Source organism: Xenopus tropicalis, chromosome 6, assembly GCF_000004195.4.
Source record: "Xenopus tropicalis strain Nigerian chromosome 6, UCB_Xtro_10.0, whole genome shotgun sequence".
Taxonomy (NCBI): Eukaryota; Metazoa; Chordata; class Amphibia; order Anura; family Pipidae; genus Xenopus; species Xenopus tropicalis.
The window spans coordinates 52,011,205-52,033,806 of NC_030682.2; the positions used below are offsets into that span (position 1 = coordinate 52,011,205).

At 38.0% G+C, this 22,602-nt stretch overlaps 1 protein-coding gene across 1 annotated transcript in view; it reads left to right on the forward strand.

The window, feature by feature from the left end:
* Nucleotides 1-22,602, forward strand: part of nek11 (NIMA-related kinase 11) — a 128,146-nt gene that overhangs the window by 42,110 nt on the left and 63,434 nt on the right. The window contains 4 exon segments of the mRNA NM_001078968.1: nucleotides 899-963; nucleotides 6,051-6,177; nucleotides 18,576-18,725; nucleotides 18,818-18,896. Of these exon segments, the coding sequence (NP_001072436.1) occupies nucleotides 899-963; nucleotides 6,051-6,177; nucleotides 18,576-18,725; nucleotides 18,818-18,896 (421 nt within the window).

The following is a 22,602-nucleotide window of genomic DNA, read 5'->3' on the forward strand; positions in this document are numbered from 1 at the left end:
AAGGAAAAGTAGTAGCGAAGATATGCTGCAATAATGAATGTATCCATTTTTTTTATGCTTTCTTTGAGGTGTCATGTGCCATCTGGTCAATAATTCATAATACATCTCTTTTGTGAGAATATTTTGAGAGGAACTCTTCATTGCCCTCCATATTTTATTCCGGTCATCTCACAGTAACTGTATATTAAGGTCTTGTTTCCAGCTGAAGGTACATCTGTACCCATGAATTATTTTTCTTGAATGATTGGCCTTTTTTAATATGAGCCAAATTATTATTTTAAACTTTCTTAAACACCGTAGAGGACACTGAGTAATTTACACAACCAAGTAAGCAGAGAAATATTGGATAAAGATAATGGTTTTACAATTGAGAACAAACATTACAGTACTTTGGTAAATCCTAATATTAATGTAATCTCCCAATTAAAATTGGATTAATGTTCTAGTGATTTATTTGTGGTTTGCCTTATCCTGATATACTGGAATATAAATGACATTGTAGGGGTTTATTCAGTCACATTTTTATGTACAGAGATACACATGGATTATCCTTTAGTTCTGCAGATCCCCCACACTGCACTGTGGGCTTTGAGTCGAATGTTATTTTAGCTATGGGCCTGTTCCATTTCTGCTTTTGCGGTCAAAAGAATCATAAAAACAAATTCTTCTCTTATTTTTTTTTAAATTCTAATCTTTATTTGTCAGCTTAATTATAGATTTCTGCTTCCTATTCATATTGTTTCCTTGTGCTTTTTATGATTATCTGTTTGTCCTAATTAATAGCTTCACAGACTTCCTGGGCTTGGATCATGTTTTGTTTAAACATGAAAAAAATGCATTTAATGTGACAGATTTATGCTTGCATTTGCGTATGACCTTCTTCTGTCTTGCTTTGCAGGAGAATTCTTCACAGAGATTTAAAGGCAAAGAATATATTTTTGAAAAATAATTTACTAAAAATTGGTAAGGTTTTCTGAAAAAAAATTTGGATGATCAAACAAACTGCTCCTTCTTTTCCCACTAAAATGATGTACTGAAATGTTATCCAAGTGTTTGTAGAATCTGCAGAGGTTATTCCCATAGTGCTATCAAATGTTAAAATATGATTTTTATATATAATGCAGCATAGTATTTCAGTGAATATTTCTTGTGAGATTTCATCACTGTTCTAAAATTATTACCTATTCTAGACTTGAATAAGCCATACTTTGTTAATTAACTACGCAATTTGTATTTTAGCCAGTGGGAAAGCATTTAAAGGGGATTAATTGCCTGCAGTAAAGGCAATTTATTGTGGGCAAATATTTTCCTTGTGTGTGAGTGGATAGCCATATCCACAGTGCTGGTGCTGTTATAGTACAGATATGGGATCCCTTATCTGGAAACAGATTATACAGAAAGTTCCAAATTGTGGAAAGGTCATCTCCCATAGACTCCATTATGAGCAAATAATTCTAATTTTTTGTAATAATAAAACAGGACCTTGTACTTGATACCAACTAAGATATAATTAATCCTCATTGGAGGCAAAACAAGCCTATTAGATTTACTCAATATTTAAATGATTTTTAGTAGACTTAAGTTATGGAAATCCAAATTATGGAAAGATCCCTTATCCAGAAAACCCCAGGTCCTGAACATTCTGGATAACAGGTCCCATACCTGTATATGCTAGAACAAAGGCTACACTTTTGTTTCATGTGGCACTAATGTCATGATCATTAAATCTCTTTGTATATATATTGGTTATGCACCTTGTAAACAAACACCAGTTTCTTTTTCTTTTAAATCTTAGCAAGAATAATTAGGACCCAGGGCTCTGAGAACCTGCTGCTTATCCTCCTTATAACACAAAGAATCTGGGTTATAAAGAGATTTAGTCAGCTAATCAGTTACATAGAGAATACGAATAGGAAGCTAAAACTTATAAATAACCATCTTCAGGTCTTCAGCATAGGAAACTTTTTTTTGTCTGTTATAATAAAAGGTAATTAGATGGATGGAACTTTATTCATCTTCATGAGCTACTGTATTTAGCACTCTTTTTACTCTCTGTACCTTTTCTCCTCCACTGAAAAGGTTGTGGTTGGGGATCAAAATAATGATGGGCAGGCACTAAAATGCAAAAAAACGTGGTTTCTACAAAATATTTCCTACTTGACACAGCCTGTTTACAGTAACTGATTAACTTGTATATAAGTAGGCAATCGTTACCATCACTTAAATTTAAAGAGCTTGTGTTTTTGCCACATAAAGGGGCCTATTTACAAAGGGTTTTTGGGAAGTGTTTCAGATTTTTTTGTTTCCTTTTTTTAGATTTAAACATGTGTTTTTGGCATTATAAGACTGGTTTGTTTGTATTCTAATTGTAATAAAATGATCATTTTTTTTTAAAACCTATAAATATTCAAGATTTATAAAAAAACACTTTATGTGACTTTTTTAGACTGGTAAAAAGCATGCCAGGTTTAAGCTGCTGGGAACCAGTGAGAACTATGGCGTTGTTTAATATACACATTTTTATAGTTGTTTTAAAAAAACACAAAGAAATATAATAGTCAGAGAAGAGAGAGAAGTTATTCACATCATTTCACACATTTTAAAGGGGAAGTCAATTACATAATTGTTTTCTATTTCACAAACTTTTAAGTGAAACCCAATGTATGTATGTATCTTTATAAATCACTACTTATGTATGCAGCGCTGTACAGCAAAATAGAATAATACAAACATGGGGTTATTAAAATAACAATAGATATATACAAAGTATAACAAATAAATACAAGGTACAGTTGCAATAAGTAGAGCTTACAATCTAGATGGGAGCGTAACTTACAGACACAAATAGGCAAATATAAGTGCTGTAGGTCACAGTGGGTGACAGTACAATATAAGTGCTAGTTCCCAGATCAGGTGCTGTGCAAGTGCTCCAAAAGGTAGTCTTTAAGTTTAGTTTTAAAAAAATTGAGGGAGGATTCTCTCCGGAGGAAATCAGGGAGAGCATTCCAAATGTAAGGGGCAGCAAGGCAGAAAGGTTTAAGGCGGGAAACAGCAGTAGTAGTGGGGGGCACAACCAAGCGGTTGCTCTGTGAGGAACGGAGGAGTGGGCCAGGAACGTACAGAGATACCAGAGAAGAGATGTAGTGAGGAGCAGAGGAATGGAGGGCTTTGAAGATTAAGAGAAGGAGTTTGTAAGATATTCTTTGATTAATAGGAAGCCACGATAAGGACTTTAGCAGGGGAAAGGCCTGAACTCTCCTGGATGAGAGGAGGAGATTCTGGCAGCAGTATTTAATACAGATTGTAGTGGGGAGAGATAGGAATTAGGGATGCCTAATGCATTATTGTTTTCGAAGGATGAGAGCCAATGCTCCTAAAATGGGTGCTGGAGCCCTTCCTGTTTGGGAACAATAAAGAGGATTCATGAAAATGTCTGTTTAAATGTGACAATTTTTTCAGAGAAATGGCAATATGTTCTCAAATTAAGGTCTTTAATAGCCAGCTTAACTTCTTCTACTGTAAATGGACTGTCTAAAAAATATCTAGCCATAGGAGGAAGTCATATGTTCTGAAATAATTGGTCTGCTTTTAGAGGGAAAAAGGAGGTACGCTTTTGACAAAGATCAGAGTAAATATTTTGAAATTCTGCTAAAACTGTGTAAGGGTGGGCTGTCAGTACTCACTAGCTTGTTTTACTCTAGTGAGGAATGTTCTGAAAGATATGAAGGCCTATTTATTTCCTAGCCAACACATTATTGGCCTATATTTACTTTTGATTGGTCCATCCATCACTCTCTGATTCTTATATTTCTTACACTGAGCTGCCATTTATATAAACATGCCCTTTATTACTACTTTGTGGGGAGTAGTCATAGTATTTTAAATAATCTAATGTATTGGGTTAAATGATTAAACAAAATAAATAAAGTAATTGAAGAATGGTCATGCTAGGCTGCAGAAAGTATAGAGGTACTATGAACATTTGGCATCAACACTGTAGGTAAGAAGATATTGTCTATTCTAGTGTAAACTGGGTGGGGATGTAAATAAAATGTATAACCCAGTGTGGTCGGGTGCTGTTCCTGCTAAACATCAGTAACCTAAGGGTGAAGACACAAGGGGCTGCTTAGTAGCAGCTACTTTCCACCTCTACTAAATCCCAGAAAATACCCTGCCATAGACAATACTAAGAATTACCTCTGCTAAAACACACATATAGAAATTTATCAGTTAAAGATCAGCATTGTCTTTTTTAGTCGCAGTGACAAGTAGCTGCTACAAATAGCTCCATGTGTCTTCACCCTAAAGGTTGGTAAGACAATCTATAATAGTTTCGGTTGCAGTACTATTTATAGAAGTATGGTCTATTTAGAATTTTCTAAAGTAAAGTAGACATAGATTGGTATTGGCCAATAAAATCAATTCTCCTTTATAGATACAATAAGATTTGTTTATTTAAAGTACAAACAAAATATGTTGTTGCTGATTTGGGAAATAATAAGAAAATAACATAATCAAAACATCCTGTAATTTACCAACTAGGATTAAATATCTCCCATCAGAGTCAGAGATTTGTTTTGTAGGAAAAGAGTGAAGGCCCCTACGAAAGCAAATAGGGAACTAAAGCCGCCCCACCAAACCCCAGCCCTCCTCAAAGTTTTGCAAGGTAGTTTGTTCTTTGGTTATTGTTTATTTGTTATGTTACTTTATTTGTAGCTTTTCACTGTGGAATTTACAATGTTCTCTGTGATCACTGATCCTAGGATCTTTTAGTGGTTTAAATTGTCTTGAAGATCAATAGAAGAGAAAAATAAGTCCTAAAAAAAATAACATTAAAAATCCAGCCTTACAGTTAATCTGCCAGACAGCAAGATGCACAAGCTAGGGTTAAAAAAAATCTTAGTTGTGAACCCCAATTAATGGATTTTCTGAGCAACAGACTCATATAACCTTAATAGGCCAAGCGGTGCAAAGAGGGAAACTGAGTCTATGGACTATTCAGTAACATTGTTACTATACTTCTTACACAAACTGCCTACTGTGCCATGACTCGCAGCGGAAAAGTCTTGAGACTTGAGCAAAGTGATAGCAGCCTTTAGGACTCATGTCCAAATGCAAGCCCAATTGCAATTCACTAAAATTTTTGTAAAATTTTGTAAAAAATTGTAAAATTACATTAGTGCTATTCACAAAGCTACTTGCATCCACACATGCTCCCTGGAAACTTGTTAGAAGCCACAAAGCCTGGCCTGCTCCAAAGAACTGAATGCAATTGCACACATGGAGTTAAAGGCATCTACTGTCAGTCTGGACCTAACAGCAATTTCAGAATGCCATTAATGTAGGGACACATCTAATGAATGCATGCTGCAGGGCTGCACTGATTGCATTTATATTAAATTGCAATCATGCACAGTTTTGTCGAGCGGGGAGAGGCGGGGAGGGAGTCATTGCCTCCACCATGTTATGATGGGGGCAAGAGAAGGGAGGGTGGGCTAGGGCTAGTCAGGCGAGGTTCCTGCCTGGCGCCGCCCAATCATTGTGCCTCTTCTGCCTAACCCTAGTTCTGGCCCTGGCCACATATCATTTGAACAGGTGCCCACAATTACACTGGAATTCTGTGAAAAAATGCTGCATTGTGGGTAAAAACATGAAATGTATTTGAAAATGTGCCCTTCAGAAAAATGTTTTATAAATTATCTGTGTTGTAGGCTAAATTATACATAAACTAGGAAACACAATAAAACACAACATAATAAGGAAACTATGTTTAGCATTTCCCATGAGAGAATGTATTGCCAGAACATAAAATACATAAAAAAAACTTATAAATAAATGATTAGAGCTGTAAAGGATTAAACCATTTGTAAGTATATATTTAATTGTAAATGTATATATTTAAAATGAAGCTTGCAGTGTATATTAGTGTGTTTTCAATGCATTTGTTTTATGTTCACATTAATAAACAAGGGCAAACTGGTTTTAGGTGTACAATATTTTTTCCTTTGGCAGCTCATGCATTTAGTATTTATTTATCTTGTATCTTACAGGGGATTTTGGGGTTTCTCGTCTTTTGATGGGCTCGTGTGATCTAGCAACAACATTCACTGGGACCCCTTATTATATGAGCCCCGAGGCCTTGAAACATCAGGGCTATGATTCTAAGTCAGACATTTGGTGAGTAGGTGCTTTTACTGCATTCTCTGGATTGGCTGCTTAGCATGCGTCTGTGGTGCAATGTGGGTCAGGATTCCCTAGAGTAAATGTGCTGTTGAAGAGGAAATGCAGTGATCTCTTAATAGAACATGACTGAATTTATACTATTTATTTGAATACCATGTAAGTAATTAATGTAAAAATATTATGTACTAATTATATAACTATAATTGTTTTGTTTTTCATTGACCTACATTTACTGCAGAACTGCAGTACCATTCAAATGGTACGTGGAATCAATTGTTTATGATGTCTCAAGGATGTTATTCTTTATGGGGGAAATCAAGATTAGGAAAATGAAATAAATGAAATCAAAATAAGTTTAGATGATAGATTGGCTCAGTGTAAATGTGATTCTGATTGAACAAAAAGGCAGTAGGGCTCATGGCAGGGCAAGGTGCATAATGCAAAAGATTAATGCATTGCACACAGATTGGATGGAGAGGCAGTAGCTGGACATACAGAATGTGCAAGCTGGAGAGAAGCTGGAGAGAAGCTGGGATACAAGGTGCTTAGAAGCACGTTACATAATGCCTTCCATAAGCAAGGGTTCCCTTTCGCTGTGTACTCTGCACCGTATTGCAGGTTCTTGATTTGCCACATTGTGCAAAGCACAGCTTCCACCTACTAGTGGTGTAGGCACAAGTGCTTCCTCTATGGGACTCCAGGGGTGCAGGGGTATAATTGCATTTGGAGTTCAACATTGTATAAAGTCCAATAACAAATCTCTAGTTAGCAAACATTTTTGTTATGAATAGAAAACAGACTTCGCTAATCAGAACCCACTACTGGGTTTACTTGATCTCAGTGTCGGACTTGTGAATCCAGGGCCCAAAGGGGCCCCATACCCCAGTTGCACACCCAGTTCTTTACACTTTCAGCAAGTTGCATTGTTTCTTACACTTCGGCCACCAATGCAGGCATCGAGTTTTTTTATATGAGGCACAAGTTCAAGGCAAGGGGAGGACCTGGGCCAGTGGAGCCCACCAGGGCTTGGGCCCACCAGGATTTTTGCAGGTGTCCCACCGGCCCAGTCCAACCCTGCTTGATCTGCCTTTACAATGTTACTACTGTTTTTGCCACACTTTAGGCATTAGACCATGCCTCCTCTTAATAAATGTACTTTAATAGTACAGAAGGGTATGGGAGGTGATAAGGGACGATACAATTAGCCAGACCAATAATAGGCGCTTCAACAAGATACAAAAAACTTCAAGCTAAATCTGCATCCCTTTCATAGAAGCAAGGGAATCTAGGAGAAATATCACTTTTACCTCTTAATATTGCCTTGAAACAAATACAAAAGGTAAATAAAGTTGTATTGGCCCTTCTTTCAATTCTAATATAAACAAATGAGACAACTGAGGCAGGCATAATTTAAGTAGAAAACATACTGGGAGCTTAAGGAGATTTCAGGTCATGTGCAGTCATTCAGTGCTAGGTTTTTAATGTCCCAATTGCAAATGCAATTAATCATCATCCATAATGTAAGTATTATGAAGCCTTCGGCTGATCCAGCAGATGGTGATTATGAAGCTCAGGTACAGTGAAGGGTCTATGCACCTGATGCTCTTTTCCCTGCAGTTGTTTAGAGACCTTTCAGGCTTTTGTATTTAATTATGAATACAGACTGTTATCTTAAGTACTGGTAGAAAAGCAGAGGTTCAATCTGACATTATGAAAATTATTAGAGTGAAGGTAATATGTTACAAGGCCAAAACAAAGGCCATTCAGAACTGCAGAGAAAAGAGCATCAGGTGTATGGATCCTTCAGTGTACCTGAGCTTCATAATAACCATCTGCTTCATTTGCTGGGGGCTTTTTGCCCAACGCAATGGTACACAGCCAGCATGTCAGTACAAGTTACATTAGTATAAATTTGACAAACCACTGTTGAAAAATACATATATACATTCCAAATAACACTTAATATATTAGATTCATATATTTATGACACTCTTATCTATTTATAAACTTGCTGTGTTATGTAATATCATCTTTGACATAATAATAAATGTACCATTGTCCCATAGATTAAACGACAGGAGTTATGAAAGCTAGATGCCTAATTATGGGGAATATACAGTATTTATGCTCATTACACTGCTTATATACTGAAAAGCTTTAAAAAGCAACATTTTTGAAGTAAAAAATATCCTTACATTCAATATCCCTAAAGGGATACTGTCATGATTTTTATTGTGTACTTTTTATTTCTAAATGACACTGTTTACATAGCAAATAATTCACTCTACCATTTAAAATTGTATTCTTGAACCAACAAATGTTCATACTTGCAGCGCAGCAGTAAATTGTAACTGAAATTTATCAGAGCACAAGTCACATGACTGTGACACCCTAGGAAATTAAGATTAGCCCCATGTGAAATTTCAAAATTAAATATAAAAAAAATCTGTTAGCTTTTTTAAAAAAATGGATTTCAATCCAGGATTCTGCTGGAGAAGCTCTATTATCTGATGTGTTTTGAAAAAAAAACATATTTTTCCATGACAGTAATCCTTTAAATTCCAAAGGAGAAACAGATTTGCAGAAGAAATAATTTCAAGCCTTCTTCTTGAAATTTGTGCTGAATTCAGCCAGGGCTCCATACTACTAGATGGGGGGGCGTTGGGCGGGATATGGGAAATACATGGCTCACAGGTAGAAACACCTGTGCCTTTGGGGGATTAATGACACACACAGGCTCTCTGCCTGCCCTACGCTGCCTATGTGTGCCATACTCTGCCTGCCCTTAGCTGCCTGTGTGTGCCATACTCTGCCTGCCCTATGCTGCCTGTATGTGCCATACTCTGCCTGCCCTACGCTGCCTGTGTGTGCCATACTCTGCCTGCCCTATGCTGCCTGTATGTGCCATACTCTGCCTGCCCTACGCTGCCTGTGTGTGCCATACTCTGCCTGCCCTACGCTGCCTTTGTGTGCCATACTCTGCTTGCCCTTAGCTGCCTGTGTGAACAATGCAGGGGGACAGTTAATCTCAGTACTGATACCATTTAAAGTTTACACAAAGGTAAGACATCAAAGCAGCCAGACAGGTGGGGAGCGACAATGAAGTGCCCCATATGTTTTGCCACTGGCACTGGTGGAAAAGCATTAAGGGGAGATTTGTCACAAGCAGTAGCCCAGATTTAACTGCAGGTGACATATCTTCACATGTGCCATCATTCTTTTTTTTTTTTTTTGTGTATTCAAGGTTTTTATTTCGTGGGCCATCATTCTTATCCCTATTTCTATAGTAGTGTTTTTGAAGCAAACTCACAGCTTTTATTAATGCAAAGGTACAATATATTTTAATCACTTTTGGAGTTATTGTTTGTCTGTCAGTGTAGGATTTAGTGTCAATATTGTAACACCTAGCATGCCAGTGGTGTAACTATAGGTTGAGGGGGCCCCTGCAAACAAACATTGTTGGCACAGTTAGACCTCCCAACAGATTAAAACAAACCTCCCAACATTTAAAAAATGAAAAGAGGGACAAAATGATTTGGCGCACACAGCGCTGCAATTTTTTTGACCACGCCCACTTTTGTGGCCACGTCCCAATTACCGCTCCCCATTTAAAAAAAAAAAAAACGAAAAAAAACCCACTCTTTTTATTTAGTTGAAATGGTGGGATCAGACGCAAAATGTGCTATACCTTCATACTGTACTACCTAAGGAAAACAATATAGCAACTCCTACATATAAAATACAAATATAGAGAGAAGGCAGTCAGTTATAAGTGAGTTATAACTATGTACCAGTTTTGCCTTGTGTAAAAAAACTAATGTTTGTAACAAGCAAAGTGGGCAGTAACTGCTGGTTGCTGCTGATTATCAGAGCTGCTTTGGAGAAGAGCTGGAAAGAATGCAATTCTTATTATCAGCAGCAACCAGCAGTTACTGCCCCCCTTGCTTGTTACATAGTACAGAATGAGGGTATAGCACATTTTGCGTCTCTCAGTGTACTTTGTGTAAGTTTCAGGATTAAATAATGATCTGCCACGTATAGTGCAGTGACCCACTTTGTCGCCACACCCCCAAATTCCATTCCTATTTTACATGGAATGTCAGTATGAGAAGCACAAAATGCACCTGAAGATGAACACAGTGGCCCTAACCATTTCATTACATATTGTGGTCCTAAGCATTTCACGACAAACTGTGGCACCTGCATTTCATGACAGTAAGATCATAGCATAATTGGCCAATGACCACTCCATTAACCCCAGATTTGCCAATAAGATCACTGCAAAAATGGCCAATAAGCACTATCTGATCTATAGCGTTAAAGAAGGTATAGTCTTTTAGTTGTGTGATGGGGGTACTAGATTGTCCACAACATAATAAAAAAAAACCTTCACCATACCACTACATTTTGAAGGCATTAATATGGCATCTAGAGAAAAAAACAAGTTGCTGAGACATTTCAACACAAGGACATTATACCATCAAATTTGGGAATACTATAGCCCTCCAGATGTTGTACATCATTCTGTACTCAGAAGTGTTTGGAGTTACAGAGATGTCAACCAAGCCCATGCCATGGGCTGAACATCATGATTCAGTTCAGGATTTTATTAAACCTTAATTTTTCTTTACACTAAATGGTAACATTAAGTAAATTCTCAAAAAGACCTAGAGATTATCTCTCCTATGACATGGGGTTAGTTGACTTCTCTGAATTGTAGTTAAACAAGACCTGGATGCCACCATGCCTAGCCTTGATACACGATGCATACAGCTATCACCGAATAAGCAATAAAATAAAAGGCACTTGAGTAAAGATACACATTTTTCAAAACCACCGGAGTGCTGCTGTTTTCATCATTTTTGTATTTATTTGCCCGGGCAGTGGGTACAGCATGCACCTGGGGCTACAAGAAGCTATTTTCACTGTGTAAACACGTTAACTGATTCTAGAAGCATCAAGTGTTACCAGTGAACATCCGAGCCTTGAAGCGGCAGCTTAAGGGCAAATATTTGCTCAGTGAATGGAAAAGAGGCCATCTTTGAAGCCACAAAAATACTAAATGGCAGGAAAAAGTGTCATTGCTAGAGAACTAGGACAAAAAATAAAGGCTGCTCACCCAGTACTAACAAGGCAGCAGCTGGATAAGGAACTAGAGGAATATATTTCCAAGAGGATTGAGCAACGTGCAGCAGATCTGGAACCCACCAAGGGCAATATGAACATGCCCTGAGGGTTCATTTGCTTTAAGAAAGCTTTCACAACAACTGGCTGCCCTGACATAAGCAGTTCAGGAATTGCAAGAAGGGGAAAGACAGATCCAGGATCAACTACAAAACCATTCACTTCCACATGATCTCGGCAAGTTTTAGATGGCGAATTGTTGGATTTTTAGCCATTTTGACAAATAGTAAACCTCGAAAAAAATCATCTTTTTTTTCTGCAACTTTTAGTGCTAAAAATCTGAATCTGGAAAAAAAATCTGACAGTTATTAAATCAGCCTCCAAGCACTTCTGCATCTGCTGTTTCTGATGGCCCAGCAAAGGTATTTATAGCCTGTTTACCCGCACTGGAGATGAAGCCTTCCAAGTCAGCATGGATGCCTCGTTTACAAGAAGAAAAAACATTAGAGAAGAGTCAAATAAAGCCCAGATAAGCAGGAAGAGTGTGGGTGCAGCAGAATGACCAGCACTGCCAGGCCAAGGAAGAAGCAGGAGATCGCTTCCCTCTGGGAGAATTTGGTAGAGAGGAGGAGTATTACTTATCTGGGGAAGAGGGTGTAAATCTCACACCTGGTCATACCCATATCTGCAGCAGGTCTCCAAGGTGAACAGCCTCTGGCATGTTAGATCAATATAGGTAAAGAAAGTTGGCAAGTTATAGCCGTAACTTCAGGATAAGGCACGCTGCACGCACCACAGTTGGGCGAGGTGCCTTGGTGGCCTTCTTCCTCCTGATCCCCTTTCTCTCAGCCCCCATTGGGGGGAGACAGGTGGGGGATGCGGTGGGAGATGCCGGCCACTGACAGCGACTCTGGACATGTGTTGGGGCCTTCCTCTGCATCACCCCAGCCTTTTCCCTGCTCCATCCCCTCTGGACCTCTCCCGTTGCCTCCCCCCTCCAGGGAGCAGAGGGTGCGGGGCTCAGCGGGGAGGGAGGGGCAGGTTGCACAGCATCGGCTGGCACCTAGCAGTTGGCTTAGAACTGGTGCAGACCAGGGGAATCCGACTGTTTAATAAAAACAAAGCATTGAGAAGGCCCAAGGTGGGCGTTAACGCAATGTGATTTCTGCCCAGTGCCCAGTGTCAAAGTGAAGAAATTCACTTTGCGGTGGCAAACAGGTGATTCTCCTAATGCAATTGCACTGTGCCTACAACAACTGCATAGCTAAAATGGCCACTATTGTGCATGCGCTGCATCAAAAGCTGGGCGCAATGGCACCTAATATTTATAAAGCCTGTCTGGCATAATTTCTGGTGTTCACTGACATCATTTCTGGTGTTTACTAGTGTCATTTCTTACTGCACAACAAAACTATGCTGATTGACAACAGGCTCACACTCATTTAAAACATAAAGTACCTTGAAATACACTCAACTATGCAAGCAGGAAAAGTGGATATACAGTAACTTGTTTAAAGGAGAAGGAAAAGTAAAGAAAGTAAAGTGCATCTGCAAGGTCTCAAAAAATAGAAGAGTGATCCTGTGTGCCCTCTGTGTTTAGTCTTTGTTCTTCTGTTTTTTCAACTAGCCATTAGTACTGATACACTTCCCCAGACTTAGGTTCCTTTCTTCCCCCATTGGCCTTGGGCCAAACTCAAGCCATGTGCATGCACTGTGCATTTTGTTCTCAAGCACAAATGTCATATTATTTTGATAATTATGTCCTTTTCAGTTAATAGAACATAGACCATATTTAATAAGTGTTGGACAGGGGGCAAAGTACAAACATAATTGCACCCTGCCCATTGCTTTGGAGCAGGTACATGTCTTTGCTTTTTAGAACTGATCCATGGACTGGGAAGGCATGTTGGTGCCCCCATGGATGCAGCTTGCTATGGATACTGTCTTGAGGATTCTGATTTTGGGCCCCTAACACTTGTGTTGTGCTCTAACACTTGTGTGTAAATGAGCCCTTGTGTGTTTTCTTTATGGACAGTAGAGCTTGAAGCATAGTGGGCTGCCTTTCTTTTGCGTCCCCAAATGTGATCGTTTTTACAAATGTGCTTTTGGTTTTTTTTAGCATTTTGGCATTCTGTCACTTTATTATTTGCTTGGGCCAGTTCTGTCTAATAAACAGAAGTGACTGTGACATGTGATTTATATAATGACTATAAATGAATAGCTGTGAGCTTCCAAAGCAGATGTTTCTAAGCAGTCATCTTAAAACTCAGATTTTCCATAAATATAAAAACTGAGATTTCTTTCAGTCACAGAAATAAACATATGGAAATGGAGCAGATCTTTAAAAAAAAAGTTTATAGATGGATACATACTTGTAAGGTCCACAGTTTCCTCTCACTTAATGTTTAGATTTTTTTAATGCTGGTTTTAATTAGAAAACAGCTCCATATTCAAGCAACCTGATTAGACGTTCGGCAAGGATTTAATGAATACATTGCTGTGATTTGGAAGATTGCTTTAAATAACCTAGTATTTTGTAAAAGCAGATTGTAATAACATATGCATGGTTAATTCTGGGATTTATGACATGGGGCTTCACAGTGCATCTGTCATTTTCATGTGCTTATTTTCCTGCTTCCAGTCATAAAATGTTCATCTTTTTATTCTTTAAGCGATGAAGTGAAATTGAAGAAAATCATTTACTAAGTCTATGGAGGTAATTTATGTGATGAGGTGAAATCAGGGAAAATAATTTTACTGAGTCTATGAGGATTATTTGTCACTGACATACTTTCACAGTGAGTTATTTTTAACATGGATTCAAAAGAAATTTAGAGAATAATATAATAGAAATGGCAAAGTTTGATCCAGGTCCAGTTACAAACAACTAATAAATCAATTTGGTTATAAACAGAGGACTAGTAAATTCTAGCTTCTGATTGGTTACCAGAACTAGGGCAAAGTTATTCCATTACTGTAATTTATAATGAACTCTATCCCCCTTTTAGTTTGACATTTTCTAGAGAGGTGAAGGTTTAATTATGATCCTTTTGTTTTTCCCCTCTTGCTTCTATGAAGGTGTTGCTGACTCTTGCACTTATATTCATACAAGCTGATGGGACAATTACATTTGTGGATTTGTTTCCTCCAGTCCAAGTCAAAGCTTACTGGCGGTGTTCTGATACAGTCCTTGTCCGATGGGCCTCCGTGGACCCATGTATATGATCAGCCTGATTTGGCCATGCACATGTGTGCCCAAATTGGTCTCAAACAAGCAGATCTGGCAGTAAATTCACCACCTCAAAGGTGGATCACCAAGCCAGGGGATCTTCTCCCTATGCCCACCTATGGGTGGGTGATATCAGGCTAATTCGGTCATTTCGCCCTAGGGCCAAATGATCGAATTAAAACAATGGGCATAGGAGACGGTTCGGGGACCGCATCAACGAGCCAATGCAGTCCACAATCCAATGTAAAAATCAAACCTGCCCGATTTCAGCCCAGATGTTGGTCAGGCAGGCCTGTAGTTCATGCCCATACATGGGCAGATAAGCTGCCGAATCGGTCTAAAGGGCCAATATTGACAGCAAAATTGTTGCTCAGAAAAAGTATACTTACATCTATCCTTACTTATCACCTGATATCACAGCTCTTCAGCTGTGTTATCTTAGCAACAAGTAGCCAGAATGCAGCATGGACTTCTGCCATGATGTGGGGTTATGGTCTGATGTCACTTGGGGTATTTGAACCACAAATTTTTTATAGAAAGGACAGCTCCCTGTGTTTTGTCATTATACATATATCTGATAAGGAGATGCTATGCTAAGGGGCTGATTTACTTACCCACGAACGGGTCGAAATGAGTCCGATTGCGTTTTTTTCGTAATGATCGGTATTTTGCGATTTTTTCGTATGTTTTGCGATTTTTTCGGATTCTTTACGAATTTTTCATTACCAATACGATTTTTGCGTAAAAACGCAAGTTTTTCGTATCCATTACGAAAGTTGCGCATTTTTCGTAGCGTTAAAACTTACGCGAAAAGTTGCGCATTTTTCGTAGCGTTAAGTTTTAACGCTACGAAAAATGCGCAACTTTTCGCGTAAGTTTTAACGCTATGAAAAATGCGCAACTTTTTACGCAACTTTCGTAATGGATACGAAAAACTCGCGTTTTTACGCAAAAATCGTATTGGTAACGAAAAATTCGTAAAGAATCCGAAAAAATCGCAAAACATACGAAAAAGTCGCAAAATGTTCGTTTTCAAGTCGGAACTTTTCCAATTCGGGTCGGATTCGTGGGTTAGTAAATCAGCCCCTAAGTGTTCTCCTGTACTAAGTACAATTCAGCAGGGGAAGAGAATATATAATAGTCCTTATACTGTAACAGAGGAAAATTATTACCATGAAGCAGGTTTAGGCATCTATAAATATAACAGTAAATTTCACTTTCAAATAAATCATGATACAATGCTAGAGGGGTGCATGGGAATTCTGCCACCCAAAAATACCCCCCCCCCCTATATAATCCCTCTTTTATCCTTTTCTGTTATAAACTCCTTTCTCATTTACCTTTCTTTTTCTTATATATTTTGCCGTGCCTATTGTTTTCAGATTTGTTGCACTCATTCTGCTTTATCTTTACATTGTCTTTCCCCTAGGAATAAATGGGTGACTTAAACTGGGCTGTTCTAACATATTTATGGTAAATAAGTACTAAATTATTTAGTTTCACACAAACTTCTTTTTACAGTTTGTTTTGTGTGAGTTCCCATAGCTTGGAGTGACTATTAACAACATGTAAATGTTAACTACCCATCCCCAGTCATTGTTATGCAAACTCTATCTTGGATAAGTTACCTTTATGGTCCTTGCTCCTCTACATTTCTGGCCAGAATGTGTGATTATAAAATGAGGAAGGTAAACTTTTTGTTTAGGAAGGTAACCAATAGAAGGCTTTACATCCTTCCAACCTTGACCCACCCCTTTAAGTCCCCGATCATCCAGCTTTTCCATCATTCGGTTGATTCGCCTTTTTAGATGGTAAGCTTTCATTAGAACAGAAAAGAATTTGTTTGTATGAGGCAACAATATCACCTTACAATGTAAATAGCTGCAGGATGGCGCAATATAAATATTAATATTAGTTTGACCCATCTTATAACCAGGATGTTTTGCAATTTTCAGAATATGTTTGTCTCATTTACATGTTGAATATTTCTCAGATGTATGAATAAAGAAATGAATCAAGAATTGAATTTGTCTTGATTAATATGCAGTGCTTTTCTCTGTCAACAAGGTGTTTATAAATTGTGCCCATGAAATGATCTAACAGTAGAAGAAATCAAGAAACAGGGTAGTAATAAAAAGATACAGAGAGATAAAGAACGGAGATAAAAAGCTGTGTTAAGGAAAAACAGGTGTAATTAACCAGTAAGGTGGCATAGAAAGACTTTATCTGGATAATGGCATTCGTTATTGTTTTTAAATCTTTGTTTACTGTATTATACTCAATAAGTTAATTGTTTAAACTTAGCCTAGCTAGTTTGCATAATATTGCACCTGTATTGATATTTGCAGTATGACTTTTCTTTTGTTTAATGTATGCCATTGACATAAGTTGCCATAGATTAAGGGGCAGATTTATCAAATCGCGAATGGGGAAAATTCGGATTGGATACGATAATTTGTGAAGATCGCAAATATCACAAAATGCTTACAAAAAAATCGAATTAGTCACGATAATATCGTATTGGCGATCCGAGATTTTCGTACCGAACGATTGTAAACAGCGGGAAAACCTTTCCAACTTTGATCCTTCTGTGCATGTTTTTGGAAGCCTCCCATAGGAATCAATGGCACTCTGCAGCTCCAACCTGGCCCAAGGAAAGTCACGATAACGAAGCTTAAATGAATCCGAAACTTTCGTACTCGGCGCGACAATATGATTTTGTTGTGCAAATTTTATCGCAAAGTAGGAAAAAGTCACGCAAGGTACGAAAAAGTGGCCGAATATATGCTCGGAGCGTTCGAATGAACGCTCCGAGCATTCGTGGATTAGTAAATGTCCCCCTAAGTGTAAAGGGGAGCATATTTGCAATCAATGAAAAATTATACATATTACAGGTATGGGGGGAGCTATTATCCAGAATGCTTGTGTCCTGGGGTTTTAGGGATCTTTCCATAATTTGGCACTCCCTACCATGTCTACTATAAAATTATTTAAACAGTAATCAAACAAAATAGGTTTGCTTTGCCTCCAGTAAAAGTTACTTATATCTTAGTTGGGATCAACTTCAAGGTACTTTTTTATTATTACAGAGAAAAAGGAAACCAGTTTTTAAATCTAGAGTTGTTTGATTAAAATGGAATCTGGAGGATATGGCTTTCTGGATAACTGTCAGATAATGGATTCGATTCTTGTAGGTATGGGGCCTTTTATCCAGAATGTTCGGGACCTGGGTATTTCCGGATAAGGGGTATTTCCATAATTTGGATCTTCATACCTCAAGTCTACCAAAAAAATTATTTAAAGGTGAAAGAAAGGCTAAGTCACTGGGGGATGCCAAAATGTTAGGCACCCCCAGTGACTTAAATCACTTACCTTTTACCCCAGGCTGGTGCCCCTGTTAGGAGAGAACTGCACCAGCCTGGGGTAGCAGCAGCGACTGTTCCTTCTTCCATCTTCACGCACTTGCACATGCGCAGTAGAGTGAAAAGCCAAACTTAAACAAAAAAGTCAGCTTTTTTGTCTAACGGGGTAAAAGGTAAACGATTAAAGTCACTTGGGGGTGCCTAACATTTTGGCACCAACAAGTGACTTAGCCTTTCCTTCTCCTTTAAACAGTAATTAAACCTAAAAGGATTGTTTTGGCTCCAATAAGGATTAATTGTATCTTAGTTGGGATCAAGTACTAGGTACTATTTTATTATAACAAATGTGAATTATTTGATTAAAATGGAGTCTATGGGAGAAGGCCTTCTGGTTTCTGGATAACCGGTCCCATACTTCATCTTTATTCAGTAGCTTAACAGGAAGTAGCAGGTTTCAGGAATTGTTTGCTTGCTTTAAAGAAACCCATTACCTGAACTACTAATGTCATCCTTTCTATAGCTTTAACATATTCCTCACCATTTGCCCAGGGGAATTTTCAGACTAATTTACTCTTTACATGTATGAACACACACATATATACACACAGAAAAGCCATTTCATTAGAAGCCTATATATTTTTGGACTGTGGGGCTAATGTGTACATTCCTTTTTATAGGTCCCTAGGTTGCATCCTCCACGAGATGTGCTGTCTGGAACATGCATTTATTGGCTACAATTTCTTGTCTGTTGTTATTAGTATTGTAGAAGGGGAAACACCATCTCTCCCAGACTGTTATTCAAGCAGCCTTAATTTGATAATGAACAGGTACTTTCTAATTTTTTTTTGCCCTGCAACAATTGCCTTTTTGCTGGAAACATTCTATTAACACTGACTTATTATAACGTATATATTTTTAGAATGCTAAACAAAGATCCTGCCCTGCGTCCTAGCGCTGGAGAAATATTACAAGATCCATTTATTAATGAGCAACTAAAGGTAAAAAAATAAATCAAATGCTTTATTTTGTTTCAAAGAGGATGAAATAACAACAAAAGATTTGACTGGAAATTCAGTTCTGTACTAAACGCATTGGGCTCTGTAGCAGTCTAGATGCACAGCTACCTTGAAACTGTCATGTCGATGCATGCTATATACCTGTATAGTGATGGCCCATCTTCTTTTGTCTGCCAACTCAGTGTGCTCAGTGTTCAATCTATAAAACAAAACGAGTACAGGTATAGGATCCTGTATTCAGAAACCTGTTATCCAGAAATCTTTGGATTACAGGAAGGTCATCTCCCATTTTAAGCAAACTTTCATTATTTAAAATGATTTCCTTTTTCAGTAATAATAAAACAGTATCTCGTTCCTGATCCTTACTAAACTGCATAAACCCTATAAGGTTTTCATTTTTTATTGTGGTAAAGATCCTTTATCTAGAAAACCCCCGAGTCCCAAGCATTCCAGATAATAGATCCTATACCTGCAATTGGTAAAGAGTGAGTGTCTTATTCATTAATAATCTGAACTGCACATTAATCATCTGAACTGCTTGTTAGGATACAAGCACTCACTGGTTTCTATAGACCGTGTGCCCACTTTTTCTAACCTTGAGTCAAAGTAACCCAGTGACAAACAGTGGGCACCCTGGCATAAATAGTGTGAGAATGGCAGCATTTTATATTTAAGCCAATAAAATTCAATGGATGAAATCTGATTGGCTGTTAGTGGCCCAACCCACTTTTCCTATTTTTGAACTGCAGTCCCCCAGTAACCAACTTTGCAAAGTCTGCAAAGTTTGGGCATAAAAATTGTGAGACTGACAGCATTTTACATTTCACCATTGAAAGTAAATAGGGGAAATGTGATTGGCTGTTGGTGGCTCTGCCCGCTATTTCTAACTTTGAACAGCAAATACTAAGACTAAGAGGGACATTTACTAATCCACGAACATCCGAAAAGCGTCCGAGTACGTTTTTTCCAGTATTTTTGTGATTTTTTTCGTCGCCGTTGTGACTTTTACGCGAATTGTCGCAAATTTTTCATCGCCGCTGCAAAAAAATTGTGTTTTTTCGCGCAAATCGTATTGGTAACGAAAAAGTCGCGATAATTTCCGAAAAGTCGTAAAGGCGCCGAATTTTTCCAATTCGGATTCGAATTCGTGTCTTAGTAAATCAGCCCCTAAGATTGCAAAGATTAACAACATTAGAATTAATACTTTCATAATGGCATCAGTTTAAATATAAACCAATGAAATTTAATGAGTGTAAATGGATTGGCTGTTGGTGGCTCCATCCACTTTTCCTAACCTTTAACCTTTGTCACCCAGTGAGCAGTTTTGAAAAGTTTGTGGACACTGGCATTAAATGTGTGAGAATGGCAGCATTTAAAATTTCCCCACTGAAATCAATTAAAGAAATGTGATTGGCTGTTGGTGGCTCTGTCCACTTTTTCTAACCCTGAATACGTAGTCAGCCATAGACTGACAACTTTTTAAAACCTAAAACTGCAGTCCCCTAGTGACCTTGGTGTTAATACTGTGAGAATGGCATCAGGTTGAATTTCCCCCTTTAAAGTTAATAGGTAAAATCTGATTGGCTGTTGGCTGGGGGTTCCGCACACTTTAAAAAAAAAAACAAAAAAAAAACCTGAATACGTAGTCACCCAGTGACTGACTGTGCAAAGTTTGGGAACCCTGGCATCAAACCAATAAAATAAGCTTTTTAAAGTGATGCACATTACTGTAAAAATTTGGAACATGCCATTATTACTTTGGTTCCTGCTGAAATTAATTTATGGGTACAGCCATTATATCTGCTGCAAAATATTTGACAACTTAGGTAATGTTTCCTTATATATTTCAGTGTACCAATTCTTGAAAAAAATGATGTGCAGCATGTACATCTGCAGTGGGTGTGTGTGAGCAAGTACTGTATTGTGTATTATGCACACAAAATTCTCTGTGCATCACGCATGCTTTGTTTTTACTAGTGCCACCCAAGGTTGAACTGGGGGGTGCAGGGCCCCTGCTGCGCCCCTTTAACCCCCCACAGTGAAAGGCATCAGGGGAGGGACATTGACAGCTGGAGGGGCGGTGACAGGAATCGGGTCAGGGTTACCGTGGCCCACTGGGTTTTTTCCCGGTGCCCTGGTGGCCCAGTTCAACCCTCGTGTCACCATTGTGTTTACACCATTGATTTAAAGTAAAAAAAAAAATGAGCATTTTTTGGCATATATTTACTTTTTTTTTTTCCTAAGAAGGGAATCTTTTAAGCCAGCACATATCAGATCACAGAACTGCAGTTTAAGCAAAGCCTTGCAAAAATACATGTTGCTTCCAGATGATATTGCAACATTTGCAAACTCATATTCACAGAAGTTTCCATACATTGACAGATAGTTGTTATACCAATTTACATGTTCTTTTCAAACGGGTAATGACATTTTCATTGCACTGAATTACTAAGCACTTTCTGAGCTACAGTTTACAGGAAGTTTACAGGAGAAGCTGCTGGGAAGGGATGGAAAGCAAGATTCCTTAACAAAGCTGAATCAGCACCAATGATTTCAAATATATTAAGTTCTGTCAAGGTGTGGCTATCTACATCTACTGTTTATTAGTGAGTGGCAACCGCTGATTTTCCCTTTGAAGCACACAAAGAGATAATAAGCAGTTGTACACAACTTTCTTTATCCCAACAACATCTTTGTTTGTATAATAAAAATATTATAATAATAATAAAATCACAGCAATAGAAATCTTAGTGGATAGTGTCCTGCATACCATTGTAAACTCAATCATAAAGCTAACTAGGTATAAAGTACACGTAATCGCATTTACTTATCCACTGTGTGTTTGATTTATAGCTGATAAATATTCTTGCAAATGCAGTCATCTAAAGTGAGTAAAAAATGCTTGTTTGCTGAGTCTAAGTAGCTGGATTAGTGTCCAGGCTTTTTCCTCTTCAATAAAAGTTATTCTGTAATTGTTCTTTGCAGTAACAAAATCACTCAATTTCAAGTAGGCTTGAGTCCATCTTTAATACCATTCAAATAAAACATCATTTGTATGTAACATTTTCGGTTATTTCAGGGAGGCCTTTGTTTTTCTCATATAAATATTTTCTTTTGCCTTTCTCTATATTGATTTGTGTTTATTTTCTTGGACAGTCACAACAATCAATGTTTGTGAACAAACATGAGGCCATTTTAATGCGTCAGCCTTAGACATACCAGTGATTGGAGCAAAGTTCATGTTTAATGCATTGAAATTCTTTTCCATTGGGGTGGTGGCAAGCTTCTCACTTCTATATCCGCAATTCTCCCATAAACGGGCAAATGTCACAAAATGCATTTGATCATTGAAATCCAGCAGATTTTAAACAGATGTGAACAGTAATTTCTGTCTAGCAGGTATCTTTTATATAACACAATTTACTCTAGTTTGGTGTTTCTTCTTTACATTAAAGTAGGGATGCCTGCCCAGAAATGATTGAGGTGGTGTCTCCCTGTATTTCACTGAGCCAACAAGAGTAGTATTTAAATAAACACCACCAGTTCTGTCCTCACTATGTTTTACCCTGAGGTAGGGTGTAGTTTGACATGCACCTCTTCCTTCATCAATTAACTGAGACAGATTGTTGAGCTTCAGCTTTTTTAAGGGGAAGGGGGAAACTGGGGAATAGAAAAATGACAGTGCTTA